Below are 14,857 nucleotides of genomic sequence, written 5' to 3'. Positions count from 1 at the left end.
GTTTTTTTTGGAGTTGGACTTGTTGGTGGAGTAGATTAACCCTAACCTTTGTCTTTTGCTGGCTTTTTGTGAAAACGCCCGGAGTAGGCTTGTAAGTATGTTCCCAGGGGTTAATCAAGTGTATATTAAAACAGTGTTGTTTGACTGTTGTGTTTTATCTTCCTAGATATCCCTATTTGTTGTTGTCCGGGGAGTGTTGTGATCGTTTCCGCTTGCGTAATTCAAAGATAAAAAGAAAAGGGTCGGCGACGAGTCCTGGGTCGTCGCATCATAACGACCATAGCGGGATGTTTCGTGTCAGTAGGGTTCGGGGCGTGACACTTGTCAAGTGTAGCTTCTTTGCTAATAACAGGTAAATTTAACTCCAGGCGCCACAACTTATAGCCCCGCTCACCTTGTGCATAACCTAGGAACATGCACTTCATTGCCTTTCTATCGAGCTTACCATCACTAACTCGAACATAACATGGACAACCAAATATTCTAATAATAAAATAATCAACAACGTTACCTGACCACACTTCTTCGGGAGTCTGACATACAATCGCAGTCAATGAGGATCTATTTTTTAGGTAGCTCGCCGTACTGAGTGTATCCACTAGGAATTTCCTAGCCATACTAACACTAGAGAGCATTTTATAAGCTATCTCTAGTAATGTTTTGCTAATCAACTTTGCAACATATTGTTGTTTATTAGCACTAGTGCGGTGTCTCACTATGCCTTCCTTCATTCAAAATTCGTTTAACAGCTTCGAGTAAAACTCGATACTATTGTCAGTCCGCGCATGTTTGATCGTTTTCTCAGTCTCCTTTTCGATCAAAGCTCTTAATTACCTGATCCTAACAACAGCATCAAACTTGTGCCTAAGCATAAAAACCATTGTCTTCCTCGAGTAGTTATCAATAACTGTTAGCATAAATCTGGCACTTTTCCTTGAAGGAAATCACGACAACCTGTGAATATCTAAGTGAATTAATTATGTAATATTCGTAGTTTCTCTGACAATCGTATTGAACTGCACTTTCCGCCGTTGATCTAAGTCACAGCACCTGCATACATTCAGTTCGTTAGCAACATAGCCACATAGCAAATTTCTTTCACTTAAAACCTTCAGACTTCTCACGCTAATGTGCCTCAAATGCATGTGCCACAATTCAGACTCTCGAACCGATGTATCCAACGTCTCCACAACGAATTCCGTTACTGTCACACTTTGAAGCTCATATAGGCTATTATGCTTGATTCCTTTCATTATTATCAATGCACCTCTAACAACTTTCAGAACTCTACATTCTGAAAAATACCGGCACCTAGCTGAATCTAAAGCACTCAAGGAAATCAGATTTTTCTTCAACTCTGGAAAAAACCTCAGTCCAGTCAATGTCCTCACAATACTATCATGCATTCTAATTCTAACATCACCAACACCCACAACATTGCACTCAGTGTTGTTACCGAAATGCACTTTACTATTATCCGTGCACTAATAAGTAGTAAACCAGTTCTTATTTGGTGTAGCATGAAAAGAATAACCAGAATTCATAATCCATCTGCCAAACGACGAATCATCAGTGACAGACAAGACATAATTAGCACTATCCAAATTATTATCTGCTATAGCTGTAATATCATCCGCAGACTCAACTATAATTCCCTTACCCTTATTGTTTTTCAACTTAAAGTAATCCCTTCTAAGATTCCCCCTTTGTCACAGCTCCAACAGAGGGCACCACCAGTCCTAAACTGACTTTTTCTATTTGAGTTTATACCACTTCTGCTAACACGTATTGTGACATTCTGAATTTCGATCCTTTTCGGGATTTATGAAATGAATATTTCATGGATGCACTTTTAGTTAAATCTCACTCAAAATTGATCAATCATGAGAGGACTAACATTTAGGGAAAGGCTAATTAGGAATTAAGTACGCACGACCTAAAGACTCGATCATGGTTTGACACTTCGATCATAAAAATTGACGAGGGACAATTTTGGGCCATTATAGACCGATCAAGAGATGGTTATGGAACGATTTACCAATATTATACAATTGAATCGCGGGTGATTCCGTGTATGGATTGCGAACGACCCTAAGCTAATTCCTAATGATCGTGTCCTTCGGAACTAGCGATTTATCCTATCAATTACATGACAACTGAAGTCCCCATGGCTTGAGTAAACTTAAACGTGACTTGATATCGAATCAACCATGTGTTGAATACGTGTAACTCTTAAAAGCCACCCATTAGTTTAATATACACTAAAGTCGCAATTAATCGATTTTGGCCATGAATTAGAATCCGAACTTGGGTATTGAACTTTCAAGGATATCAAGACTAATCTATTAGACGTTGCCTCATTAAGCCTACCTAGTTATCAGTTCGCTTGAAAATTTTTGGAAAAGTGAAATTCGTACTGGAAATTAGAAAAGGCCATTTTACCCCTAAATTGTTTTGGTCTCATTTATTTCTTAGAAGGGCATTTCGGTCCTTTGTACCTTCCCTTGTGTGGCCGACCAGCATAGATAGATTTGCTCCTCTTGTTTTTTGTTATTTTCTTGTTTTTTCTTGATTGGCTTGTCTTGGAAGATTAAATTCTACCCTTTAGATCTTGACTTGGGGACTAAGGGGTAATCCTAGCCCTTCATTTTGGATAGAGTTACTAGTCTATTCTCTCTCTCCTCTATTATTGTTCATACCAGCCATTACACACACACACACACACTCTCTCTCTCTCTCTTGTTCGGCCAAGCACCACCGTCCACTACCATCACACCACCACCAGTCGCCGTTCTGCCACCGTCACCATCCTCACCATCATTGACCAGCCCTCATCTCACCGTGAACCATCGCCTCTAGCCGCCGTTCACGCCATGACCAGCCACCATCGCCGTTGTCTGTCGCTTGTGCCGTTGCTCACCGCTTGCTGGTTACTGCCCCTTATTTGCCTAAGTTAGCTTGGTTTAGTAGTAAGTAACTTCCAAAACCTTGATTAGGTTAATAGGTGACTAATGGATTAGTTTAGGGGTAGATTAGTGGCTGTTTAAGTTAGATTAGTGGCTGATCAAGTTGGACTATTGGCTGATCAAACTAGTTTAGTGGATGAACATGTTAATCATGTGGTTTAGAGGGCTGAACGTGAGGCATGAAGGGCTGATCATGTCATTGTGGTTAGTCTTGATTGATTGATGTTAATCATGTAGCTAGAATAAATTGATCGTGGCTGATCATGTTTTTGTTTATTGATCTTGTTGTTCAAATGTTAATCATGTGGCTTGGAATGGTTGATCAAGTGCTTAATATTGATCATGTGGTTTGATTTGGCTGACCATGATTGTTTAGTGGCTGATTTAAATAATCAATGGTTGATCTTGCTTAGTTGTGGTTGATCATGGTAATTGATGGCTGATCATGGTTGTTTGATGGTAGATCATATGGTTAGATATTGATCATGTGGCTTGATGATAGATCGTGTGGTTAATCATGGTTGATCTTGGTTAATCATGGTTGATCATGTGATTCAATGGTGGATTGTGATTAGTTAATGATGCTTGATATTGAAATGAGTGCAATTCATGACATATTCGTTCGTAGAGATTTGCACGTCATAAATACTCCTTTTTGGCTAAATCGCAAAGATATGAATTGGCATTGAGTGAATGATGTGTGTGCATGGTCATGATAGTTTCGTCTAGACAGGGGTTCTAGATGATACCCAGCGGGAGCTTGGATGCCGTCTAGGCGAGGTTCTAGATGATACCGTGTCGCGGTGGAGGCCAGACCGATGCTCCTAAATGGAATATCGTCTGGTACCCGACTTGCTGGAGGGTGTTCAATCCCATACGTTGCCGTGCCCGAAGTAGTGGGATGATGCTCGGCTAGACCGAAAGACCGGTGGGGGTTCGGTGTGGCCCAATGGGTCGTTAATAATCTAGACAACTACACGTGTGTTATGCATTGAGGAATGCTATGTGCCTAAGATCGATGTTGAATATGTCTAGATTATTAATTGTGTTACACACGTTTACGCCATGGATTTATTGTATGTGCCAAGGCGAGGTAAGGGTGCTTGTGGTTGTTCATGGTATGTTGGATGCTAGAATTGAATGTTTAGGATTGTCTGGAGGTACGTGTTACCCTAAGCGAGACTCAGAGAGTTTACTTATTGAGATTTCTCATTGTTGTATTTAACCATTTCAGACCCCCGATCATTAATGGTCCTCCTCAACGTTTTGGGGTACCGATGGATATGGATCATATGTTAACGAAATACCCAGTAGGAGAATGTAAGGTTTATATAAGGCAGGAGTCGACCGTTTGGGTAGATGAAGGTTGTGCATGGTGGAAGCTACATACCTTTTTGGCTTGGTTCTATTAAGAGGGGGACGTTTTGTTCAGTCCTCTTCAAGGATTTGATGGTCCCCATGATGGCGGATTGGGAGTTGCTGAGTGGGATCCCATGAAGATAGATCCCCTCGATGGGGCCGTTACCAATCTGACACCGGTCCTGAGAGTTCAGATTCCGAGCCGAATTATTTAGAGTCTGATCCAGAGATGCCTTCAGGGTATCATGGCGATTGATGATGGGTTTGGATACCTCATCCTTTTTGGACCGCCCCTGTTATTAGAGGAGCTAAGTTGACCCAGTTACCGAACCTTTTTTGTGTATGCGAGTAGTCTGATAGGAAGTGGCCTTTAGAAAGGCTTCTAAATTGCATCTTCCTTAGGTTGACAATGTGATTATAAAAGTGGCTTTGTTAGTTTGTGTATAAGTGCTTCATTTACTATCCCTTTGTATGATTGTTGTTTGGGTGTTTCAAGTTCGCTTCTGCATGCGTTCTCTCATTAGTAAGTTGGTTGGGTCGGCAACGAGTCTTGGGATGTCGCATTCGAACGACCATTGGTGGGATGTTGCGAGCTCGAAGGGTTCGGAGCGTGACACGTATACTAGTTCTTCCTCTTCTTTCACCTATGAAAGCAGTAGATACATGTTCACCAGATTCCCTTCTACGGATGTCCTCACTCAGAATTAAATCTCAAATACCATCAAACGTCAAACTTGTTGATCCAAATGAATTACTTATAGTAGTAATGGTAGTATTCCAATTATCAAGCAATGAGAATAATAGAATCAAAGCATGTACCTCATCTTCAAAGTTAATATCAATTGAATTCAATCGACTAATGACCATATTGAATTCATTGATATGATCAGCAACTGACGTACCTTTGCTCATTTTCAAGTTAAACAGACATCGCATCAAATAGACTTTGTTGATCGCAGAGGGTTTCTCGTACATGTCCGACAGAGCTTTCATCAAACCTATAGTGGTCTTCTCATTCATGATGTTAAATGCGACATTATGAGCCAACGTCAACCAAATAACACCCAACGCTCGTCTATCCAGCAATTCCCAATCAGCTTGCTTCATCATTTTTGGCTTCTCCCCAAGCAGGGGCAAGTGCAGTTTCATCTGATATAGATGATCCTCAATCTGCATCTTTTAGAAACCAAAATCATTCCCATCAAATTTGTCGATTCTCACTTTTCCTTCTTTTGTCTCCATCTATTCACTTCAACTTAGCCAAGCCTGACTCTGATACTAATTGTTGCAGAAGCCAAACGATCGAACAATAAAATTGACATAACAAAAAAATAAAGCGGACACCAGATTTACATGGTTCGGTCATAGTGATTTACGTCCACGGGGAGAGCAGTACGAAATTCTACTATAAATCAAGCGATATAATGGAAATTACAACCACACTCGAGTCACTCAAATACTCTTAGTATTTCCCAAGCCCCAATTATACTCAATAGCTCATGCAGTGTTTAGCTCTATAATTTTTCACGAAATAATCTCTTAGACACAAATCTTACTACAAGATTTACTTGACTTGAACACTAAACTATTGATGTCATTCCGTGAGAAATAATCCACGCCAAGCGCTCGGTCACAACGGCGCTTCAAGACTTTTCTCTTTTGCTCTGAACATAGGCTTCACGAAAACCACTCTGCTCTTTATCAACAATCGTGCATCAGGACTCTTCTATCCGAATATTTATATGCATATAAATGTGAGCCCCTTCTTCTTTGCCGACTTCATCGAGGAAGGATAATTCTTATCTTGTTATTTCTTTCTTGTCTCTGACCAATCAACAAACCCAGAAGCCCACTTTTCACGGTCAAAGTCCAACAAACACTTGGGGACTTATTCATGGAAATAAGAAGCCAGAGTCCACACGGAAATTGATTTCCGTATATTCCCAACAGAGTCCAAGTTGGACTTTCTTGTTCACGCCCAACACTCAAACGCATATTCGGAAAGCTAATTTCCGAAACTTGGCCATTGATTTTTTTTTTTAAATTTAGATTTTCGTTTCGGATTCAGACTCGAAACATATTTTCAACAAACCCGAATATTGTACCATCAATTGATACATTCTCTGGAACCGAACAAGCCCGAATAACTGCCGCAAAACAATAATCTTAGGAAAAAACCATCTTCAAGCAAATGAACAAAAGTTTCGACCGCTTCAAACTCCATGAAATTATTGACAGAGCAAAAGATCATGGAACTCCAAGAAACCAAGTCCCTTTTATTATCGAAGTCCATAAAAATCCTCTCCACCTCGGCCCAATCATTGGATTTCGAGTTGAGACTGATGTGCAAGTTGAGAATCACCGAGTCGAGCTCGAGCTGGGATCAAGCCACAGTGCGATGGACACGCCTCCCAAGCGTGAACACTCGGGAGCGAATGCAGGACTTGAGGAGGAGAGACAAGGTGAGGAGGTAGGGATGGGACCCATCACGGGAACGTGGGGTCGAGGTGGGAGATTGCTCCAGGGAGGCCGCCGCCATCGAGGTGGGTGATCAGGCCGCCTCGTGTTCCAATTCCATGACTCCCATATGATGCAATCCAAGCAGAACAAGGTACGTTTCCATTCCCCAAGCTCCAACTATCATGAGAATACCACTTCAAGATACGTGACGTGTGATTCACCTGTTGCATCTTATTTCAAAGCCAACGTGTCATCGGTGTCACGTTGTTTAAATGTGAAGAACGATTCCCTAATCAATCTCAATCTCATCTTCACATTGGGGTGCAGAAGAAATTAGCGGAACACCGGATGAGGTTGATAAAGTTTCCGGTTTAATCTCGGTTGCACCATAGTCACAGGCCGACACATGATCCCTCGAGTATAAAAGCGGCTTGGGAGGCATTTGTAGCTTAATGGAAGGACTCGCACACTAAAGTTGCAAGTTTTAAGACTTACATGAACAAAATGGAAGTTTTTTAAGACTCAAATGCATTATGTTGAAAAGTTGTAGGACTTTTCCAACCCATTTTCTTTTGATCATTTAAATTAGAGCTAATGTAACCTTCAAGACCATATGATGGCCCTATCAGTATCTTCTCAAGAATTTGATCAATTTTTGGTCATAGTAAATGAATTGCAAGAAAATAAAATTTTGTTGCAAGTGGTGAATAAATATTTGAATTTCGGCGAGCCAAATGCTGAGTGACTTCTTAATGCAATAACCACAAATAAAAACTGCTCCGCGACTTGAGAGCAATCAAGGAAAAAAGAGTGATTGTTGACACCTAAATTTTGTCTATTCATTTAGGGTTTAATCGCATGAAAAATTAGGGATTGATTTTTAACCCCTAAACAAAAATATTTTCATTAAATTGTGTGGCATGTAGACATTAGGCGCATTTGCATTTATAGATTTAGTGAAACATATTTTCGCTTTATTTTACTTCTTTTTTATTTTTATTTATTTAAAATTATTATAAAAAATTAAAAATTTTAAAAAAAATTTAAAAAAAATTAAAAAAAAAAAAAAGAAAAAAAAGAGAGAAGACAAAGGGGAGCTCTTCCCCGTGACTCTCCCTCTGACACTTGCGAAAACAAAAGAAAAGGGGTGCATCGGGGAAGGTTTAACAGCGATTACAGAAGAAGGAAAGTGATGGCTCATAGCTGCATCCTATGCTGAACAAAACCCCAAGGAGAATCGCAGCCGTTTTAGCCAAAAACGGATCTGATTCAGTCCCAAGAAGAGGACCGGCTGCTGGCGCATGAGAAGATGGGGAAGGTGCGCTGATCAACAGGAGTTTTGAGCTGGGGAAGGAAGGAAAAAGCAATGTTGACCATCGTAAGCCCTTTTGGAGGGATGCCCAAAAAGAACCTGCAAGAGGCTCTTTAAAAGAGCGAAGAGAAAAAAGGGAAGAGAACAGGAGCGAAGAGAAAAAAGAGAAAGGAACAGAGAGCAGGGAGGAGAGAATAGAGAGCGGGGAGAGGGACCAAGAAAAAAGAAGAAAAAAAAAAGGGAGAAGAGAAGAACAGAGGGGAAAGAGACGTGAAACCAAGAGAGAAAAACAAAGGGAGGAAGCTACAAAGGGGGTGACCGGGAGCCGGAAGAGGTTTTTGAGAGGGGAGTGCTCCGGCCCCTGAGCTCAGGAGTGCCGGCAAATCCCCTCCCTCTTCTCGGTGTGCCGACCCATCAATCCACGCCGGAAGTTGAGCCGGAAATCGGAAGCTTTTCGGCACGAGCTTCTTGTTCCTCGAAACAACGATACGAGCGTCTGAGCCTCCGTGGAACAGTCCAGTCGCCGCCGTTCCCGTTCACGTCGACTACGATTTCCGCTCCATTTCTGACTGGTAATTCCTCTCCTCAACATCCCTGTTTTTTACCCTGTTTTGGCTGAGTTTAAGATGCCGAACTTCTTCGACGAGTCCACTTGAGACCAAGGCTATTTTGTGACTAGCAAGGTAGATTTAGAGCCTAATACACTCCATATGAATCGAAAAATTGCATAAAACTCAGATATGGAGCCCTTACTCTAGTCGCACAGCACTTGCTTGATAAAATGCCTCAATGAGCCTCTTTGAGCCTAGAACCCCGAAATCTGGCCCTGTATTCTTTGGGATCGTTTCTACGCAAACCAAAGTCCTTTTGTTGCAAAGATGGTCGTTTAGATCTTTATACATCACATTTGAGTCAAAAACCGCATTAAATCTCACGCAAGAGCACATGTCCGAATTTGCACATCACATGCTCGAATGAAACGTCTGAATGACTTTTTTTTTTATGTGAAACCAGTGTTTAGATCCCGGTTTTTGCGTTTGTTTAGTATTTGTATTCATTGAATCAACACTGACTCTTGCGTTTTTCCTACGTTCACGTTCGCGAATCGTCCGAGTCGGCTTCGCATATGCATACCTTCGCTGGAGACGTTCCGCCCGCGCCTACGAAGCCCGCGGTTTGAGGCCACCTTAGTCAGCCCATTCCTCCTCGTTTTAGTATGTGTATGCTTGTTTATTTGCCAGTTTGTGGTATGAGTTCGGGAAGAGAGTTTTGGTCGTCGGCAGGGGAGGGCGTGTTTTTGTTGTCGTTGGAGTGGTCTCCGGAGCGTCGGCCGGCGGTGACAGCGTAAGGCCAGCGTCGGTCGTCGGCGCTGGTGGCCCAAGCCGACGGCCGACGGTGGGGGTCTCCCAGCGACGTCTCAGTGGAGGTAAAAAACGCAGAAAGGGAACTCTCGGTGAAGAACCAAAAGAAATAGAGGACGTGCATGGCAGAAGTGCATGGCAGAAGAGAAGAGGGGGAGGAAAAAGTAATAAAAAAATAGAGAATAAAAACAGAAAAGAAACAAAAGAAAGAGGAGAAAGAAAAAGGGAAAAATGAAAAGAAAAAAATTGAAAAGGAATGAAAATGGGGTCCCGGGTAGGGTCGGAACTTCGGGTCAGGTGTCGGGCGGATCGGGTCAGGGGATCCGGTCCGAATCCTTATTTTATTAATAAAAACATTAAAAAAATATTTAAAAATTCCAAAAAAATAAAAAATATTAAAAATCCCAAAAAAATTCGAAAATGTTTAAAAAACCCAAAAATCTAAAAAAAATCTAAAAAACATTAAAAAATTCAGAAAATTCAAAAACATTAAAAAAATTCGGAAAAATTAGAAAAATTCCGAAAAAATTCAGAAAATTAGGAAATGTTCAAAAATCACCTTTTGGGCTTGATTTCACTAGATATTAGTTTTAATTTCATTTTGGGCTTAGTTTAAAATTCGTAAAAATTGAGAAAATCCTTTAAAAAATTCTCAAAAATCGAATAAGCCATGAGGGCTTTACTTTAGGGCTTTTGATTGCCTTTTCTTTTTAGAGACGATGCTAGGTCGCTGGTTGCTTGTTTTCTTTGTGATTATTTGGTTGAGCACCTTTAATTTATTGGTTGTTATTTCCTATTTTTAGCATGGTTAGACGGAATCTTAGCTTTTTCGATAGGCTATCTAGTATGTTAATTCGCAAGTAATCAAGTTTAGGTACCGAAAGGGCACTAGTAGATCGCTAGTGTAATCAAGTCCCCGTACCCATTGAATCTCTGGTTCGTAGAAGTGAAGCATTTCTCCCGTGTTTTACTTGGGTGTCTAATCGACCCACCAAAAACTGATTAGTGGCGACTCCTAGGTGAAATTGATTTCCATGTTAATAACTTCAACTTAAGTCGCGAATTGGTATGAGCTTGGGAGAGCTCGAGCTAGGTTTAACTTAGTAATCCATTAGCCAAACCACCTTAGGCGACGGGGCCGGTTCGGGGAGGTCGCGACAGTGATTCATACCGAGTCAAAGAGGACACTGGCTCTTTGGTGAATATTCTAGAGAAAATTAGTGATTTAGTTAATATATGATTAACTGGATTAGTTAGAATTCGCGTAGGATGAACATATAGAATACACTTCCCAAATACGGTTATTTTATGAACCTACACATACATCCCATCTGGGGCCATCCTTGAGAACTGTTATAGTATGGAATACACATGGACATGATCTTTTTAATGATCAAGATGTACTTAGTTATATGGTATATCTAATTTTAAAGAAGTCAAAAGTAATCCACGCCAAGTTTTAAATCAAATAACGTTTTTTGTTTATCAGACATGGGAGATAAAAACAAATTATCAAGTTAAACTAATAAAACATGGCCTAATATTGAAAGAGACAAAGAAAACTTAATAGAATCGCTTGTTAGTAATTGCCCGTTATTTTTAAAATGGAATGTGAGTTCTTCAAATATAAACTTCATGGAGTTGTTTCATTTAAGACCTCTTTTTTTCCCATTTTGATAAAAGTTGTTTCTAGCATAGACTGATGGTGTCTACTTTGTAAAAATAGACGTTTTATTTGTAATTGAATTCATAATTCGAAATTAGTAGTTCTTGATACTGAGAAACCATAAAACCAGTAGTAGCACATTAAGAAGCAAGATCGCGGGTTATAATTAGGTTTTTAATTGGCATTACCCTAAATCACATTATGAGGGAGGAAAATTCTCAATGTCTGTCCCCAAAATGTAATTACTAGCAAGCTGAGCTAGCTCAACTCCCTCCCAACATAATAATATATAGTGGGGAACAAAGCTTATCCAATTAAACTGTGCATGGTCCTTTAAACATCATTGCTATCTCCAAATGGAAAACTAGCAAAAATTATGGGAGCGCTTGATGAAGTTGAAAATGTTTCTAATTCCATCTCGGCTTTGTCATCATCAATTGGCTCATTTGGTGGGTAAAAAAGCGGTTTTGGAGGCATTTGAATATTACCAATATCTCCTCCAAGCATTTCTAAGACTTTGTTCATTGGAGGACGATGGTCAGGGTTTAATTGTATTCACCAAAGTGCAACTATTATCATCTTTTTAGTCACCTTTCTTTCCTCTTCTACAACTTCTTCCATTTCAACACTTTCTCCTCGCTTGACTTGGTTGTATACCCATAGAGGAAAATAAATTTGGCTTGAGTATTCCGCATTTGCTTTTATATTTTTTCTTCTACCTGCCATTTCCATGAGCAACATTCCAAAGCTATAGACATCCGCTTTAAAAGATACACCACCGATAATTTTGTAGAACAACTCAGGTGCCATATATCCTAAGGTTCCTCTTGCAGCAGTCACTGAGACTATACTATGATCAATTGGATAAAGTTTTGGAAGTCCAAAATCAGAAACTTTCGAAGTGAAATTTTTGTCTAAAAGAATGTTGTGAGGTTTGATATCAAAGTGTAGTATTTGCATGTCACACCCCCGATGTAAGTATCCAATTCCCCTCGCCACCCCAAGAGCGATCTCATATATTTTCATGCAATCAAGAACTTCATCACCTTCCTTGGTGAATATGAGCTTATCCAAAGATCCATTTGACATGAGATCATATACGAGAGCTTGTTTCGAGCCTTCAAAGCAAAAACCAAGGAGTTGCACTATATTAACATGGTGAATTCTTTCAATAGTAGCTACTTCACTGATAAAATCTTGGCCATTGGCCTTGGACTGCTTCAAAATCTTGATGGCCACTTCGTTGCCGCTTCTGAGCGTTCCTTTGTACACTGAACCATATCCCCCTTCACCTAGTTTGTGCTTAAAATTTCTGGTGATCTTCTTAATATTCGAGTAAGAGTACCTTATGGGCAAAAAGTTGTTATGAGCTTGCAAAAATTCTTCGATGTTCTTGTCCATTGCCAAGTGCCTTCTTCTGTACTTGCAAATTAGAAATATCGCGACAAATGGCTCCACAATTACAAATTTCGCTGCACATAAATATGCTGAGGAAAATTTTGTAGGTTAGATTAAGTTTTTTCTTTAATTATTTTAAGAACAAATCATTGCGGCTTACCTAGTAATGCCGTAAATTCTACAGTTGTCCAAACTGAAACAACCTTCACACCTGTTGAAGGGACGAGGGATGTGAAAAGGAATTGAAGGAAAAGAAGTATGGAAAACAAAACTTATGAGAAAAGAGAGTAGTAGCAAGCTACATTGTACAGGTTGAATTTTGTCCAAAAGAATATGAGAAGTGGAATGTGTGCATTTGCAAATAAATGGAAATAATAAGCTTCAATTCACATGGATGATAGACGATTCAAGAAACTCCTTTTGCTTTGCTAGTGGTCTACAAATATAATGCAACAATACATGAATACCATTTTATAAGAATTTGTTAAACAAGTGTCTCTTGAATTATTAGTCAAGTGACTAATTAAGGAACTAGTTCAGAAAATTTACACTATGCAAACAAAAAGCTAGTCATATGGCTGCTTGCACAACATTCCTTTCTTTTTTTGATCTTTTTTCTGCAAATCTTGCAACTCCAATTATTTGATTTTAAAATGTAACACGAAGCTCGCGAAACCTTTCCAATAAACAAATGTTGACATATACTAACATGTATATTTTGTCATAATTATTTTGGATATTAAATATTTGTTTGAGGTAAAATTTCATCGGCAGCCGATGCTTACCGAGGTAGTGATTGGATCTGCAGCCCACATAACCCATGTAGATGCTAAAGAAATCAAAGAAGCAAAAGGGAATTTCCTTCTCTTTATATAGAAAAAAGTAGAGATCGAATCCATCAGCCATGATGTTATAGATTAGCTTGTAGTTGTAGGAGCTGGTATTAATCTGCTCTTCACCCCCAAAATTATATGTTACCCACGTCCAGCTCTGAATGGTGTAAAAATCCCTGATACGATGCTTTTGGATTGAGCAAAGCATACAAGTTCCAATTCGATGAGGTGTTGGAAGAGTACGACCCCTCAATGCATGGACCAGTCGTGAAGTAGAATGGAGAACTAACTGGCTTTGAGCAGTTCACAATGACAAATGCATCATTGACCTTCCACCTGTGTATGGTGTATATGTTTGCATCGGAATAGAAGCTATCACACGTCCATGAATAGCGAGGGAGAGATGAGTAGTCATCCTTTTGCAGCCCATCAGCGACCAATCTGATTTCATAGGTGGAATAATTGATAGACTGCACTTAAAATCGGCTATCAAACAAGTACATAGCAGTGCGATTATCTTCACAAACCAGCTCTCTTGATGAGTCACCGCATCTTTTCGGGTCACTCTTTAGTCAAAACGGGTGACTTATATTGCGAATGTTACCACAATTGCTATATTAAGTCATCGTTTTGCAGGTCGAAACATGTTTAGCATTATGCATATTTGCATCAAGTCAGCCATGGGCGCTCGTATTAAATTCCAAAATTGCGAAAATTTGAATGAAACCTTGATCAAAGATTTCAATCAAACTGAGCTGGCTGAAATTGGGGATTTTGAGGAATGCTTGGATTCTAAAGATCGATCAATGAAGCTTTCAAGGAAAAAGAATTTGGAGATGGGGATAGAGATTGGCCGAGGGATCTTGCAAAGCGTGATCAGTGAAAGAGTGTGAATTTCCTTGATGAATAAAAACCGTCCTGAAGGCAATAGCTTCACGCCATTTTCGAAAGGGGATTTTCTTACTCTAAATCAATCAGAGAGATCTTCTCTCCAGCCAGCTAAACGGAGGAATTCTGATATATTTCCGTGAATGATAAGTTCACAGCTGAAGACAAAGGAAAGCGCGACAATTGAGAGGCGAAATCGGCGAAATAGACATCAATAAAAGGATAAAATCAAAGTAAGGAGCTGATTGGAATGTGCAAATGGGCTGGCCAAAATCATGGAATGTCGTGAATCAAGGGAAGAGAAAAGAAAACTTAAAGATTTGCAAAGAAAGAGAGGTGCCTAGAGCCACTATAAAAGGGCACCTTCAGTCAAGAACAACGGCGGGGGGGGTGGACGGCCGGGGAGAAGATCCAGAGGAGCTCGTAATAGAGAGAGATCCAAATATGTGAGAGACAAAGGAGTTCTTCTCTGTGGCTGTTGTTCTCCCATCTCCCTTTTCTCCATGATTCGTGGCAAATTCCTTTGTTCCAGCGAGCTTCTCATCAGCCCGATTGCGTCGCTCTTGCTGCTCATTGCTGCTGTGTCGCTGCTGTTTGCTGCGGCATCGCTGCTG

At 40.1% G+C, this 14,857-nt stretch overlaps 1 protein-coding gene across 1 annotated transcript; it reads right to left on the bottom strand.

The window, feature by feature from the left end:
* Nucleotides 1-11,412: 11,412 nt before the first annotated feature.
* On the bottom strand, nt 11,413-13,958 carry LOC115679923 (rust resistance kinase Lr10-like). Its single transcript, XM_030603642.2, has 3 exons — nt 13,308-13,958; nt 12,683-12,733; nt 11,413-12,611 (listed from the first exon to the last, which is right to left on the bottom strand). The coding sequence occupies exons 1-3, from the start codon at nt 13,561-13,563 to the stop codon at nt 11,680-11,682; spliced, it is 1,239 nt and encodes a 412-aa protein (XP_030459502.2). The 5' UTR covers nt 13,564-13,958; the 3' UTR covers nt 11,413-11,679.
* Between the last annotated feature and the right edge of the window lie 899 nt (nt 13,959-14,857).

Source organism: Syzygium oleosum, unplaced genomic scaffold (assembly GCF_021117445.2).
Source record: "Syzygium oleosum isolate NSW1041296 unplaced genomic scaffold, Sole_v2.1 Sole_v2.10, whole genome shotgun sequence".
In the NCBI taxonomy this organism is placed as follows: Eukaryota; Viridiplantae; Streptophyta; class Magnoliopsida; order Myrtales; family Myrtaceae; genus Syzygium; species Syzygium oleosum.
Note: the sequence above shows the minus strand (reverse complement) of the source record. Positions and strands in the feature narration are given on the sequence as shown.

What these genes read in the sequence shown, in the direction of transcription:
- LOC115679923 (XM_030603642.2), bottom strand. Translation starts at nt 13,563, where the DNA reads ATGCTTTGCTCAATCCAAAAGCATCGTATCAGGGATTTTTACACCATT. An exon ending in CAGATCCAATCACTACCTCG is followed by an intron (nt 12,734 to 13,307) that starts GTAAGCATCGGC and finishes TCCCTTCAACAG; the next exon opens with GTGTGAAGGTTGTTTCAGTT. An exon ending in AGAATTTACGGCATTACTAG is followed by an intron (nt 12,612 to 12,682) that starts GTAAGCCGCAAT and finishes AATTTTCCTCAG; the next exon opens with CATATTTATGTGCAGCGAAA.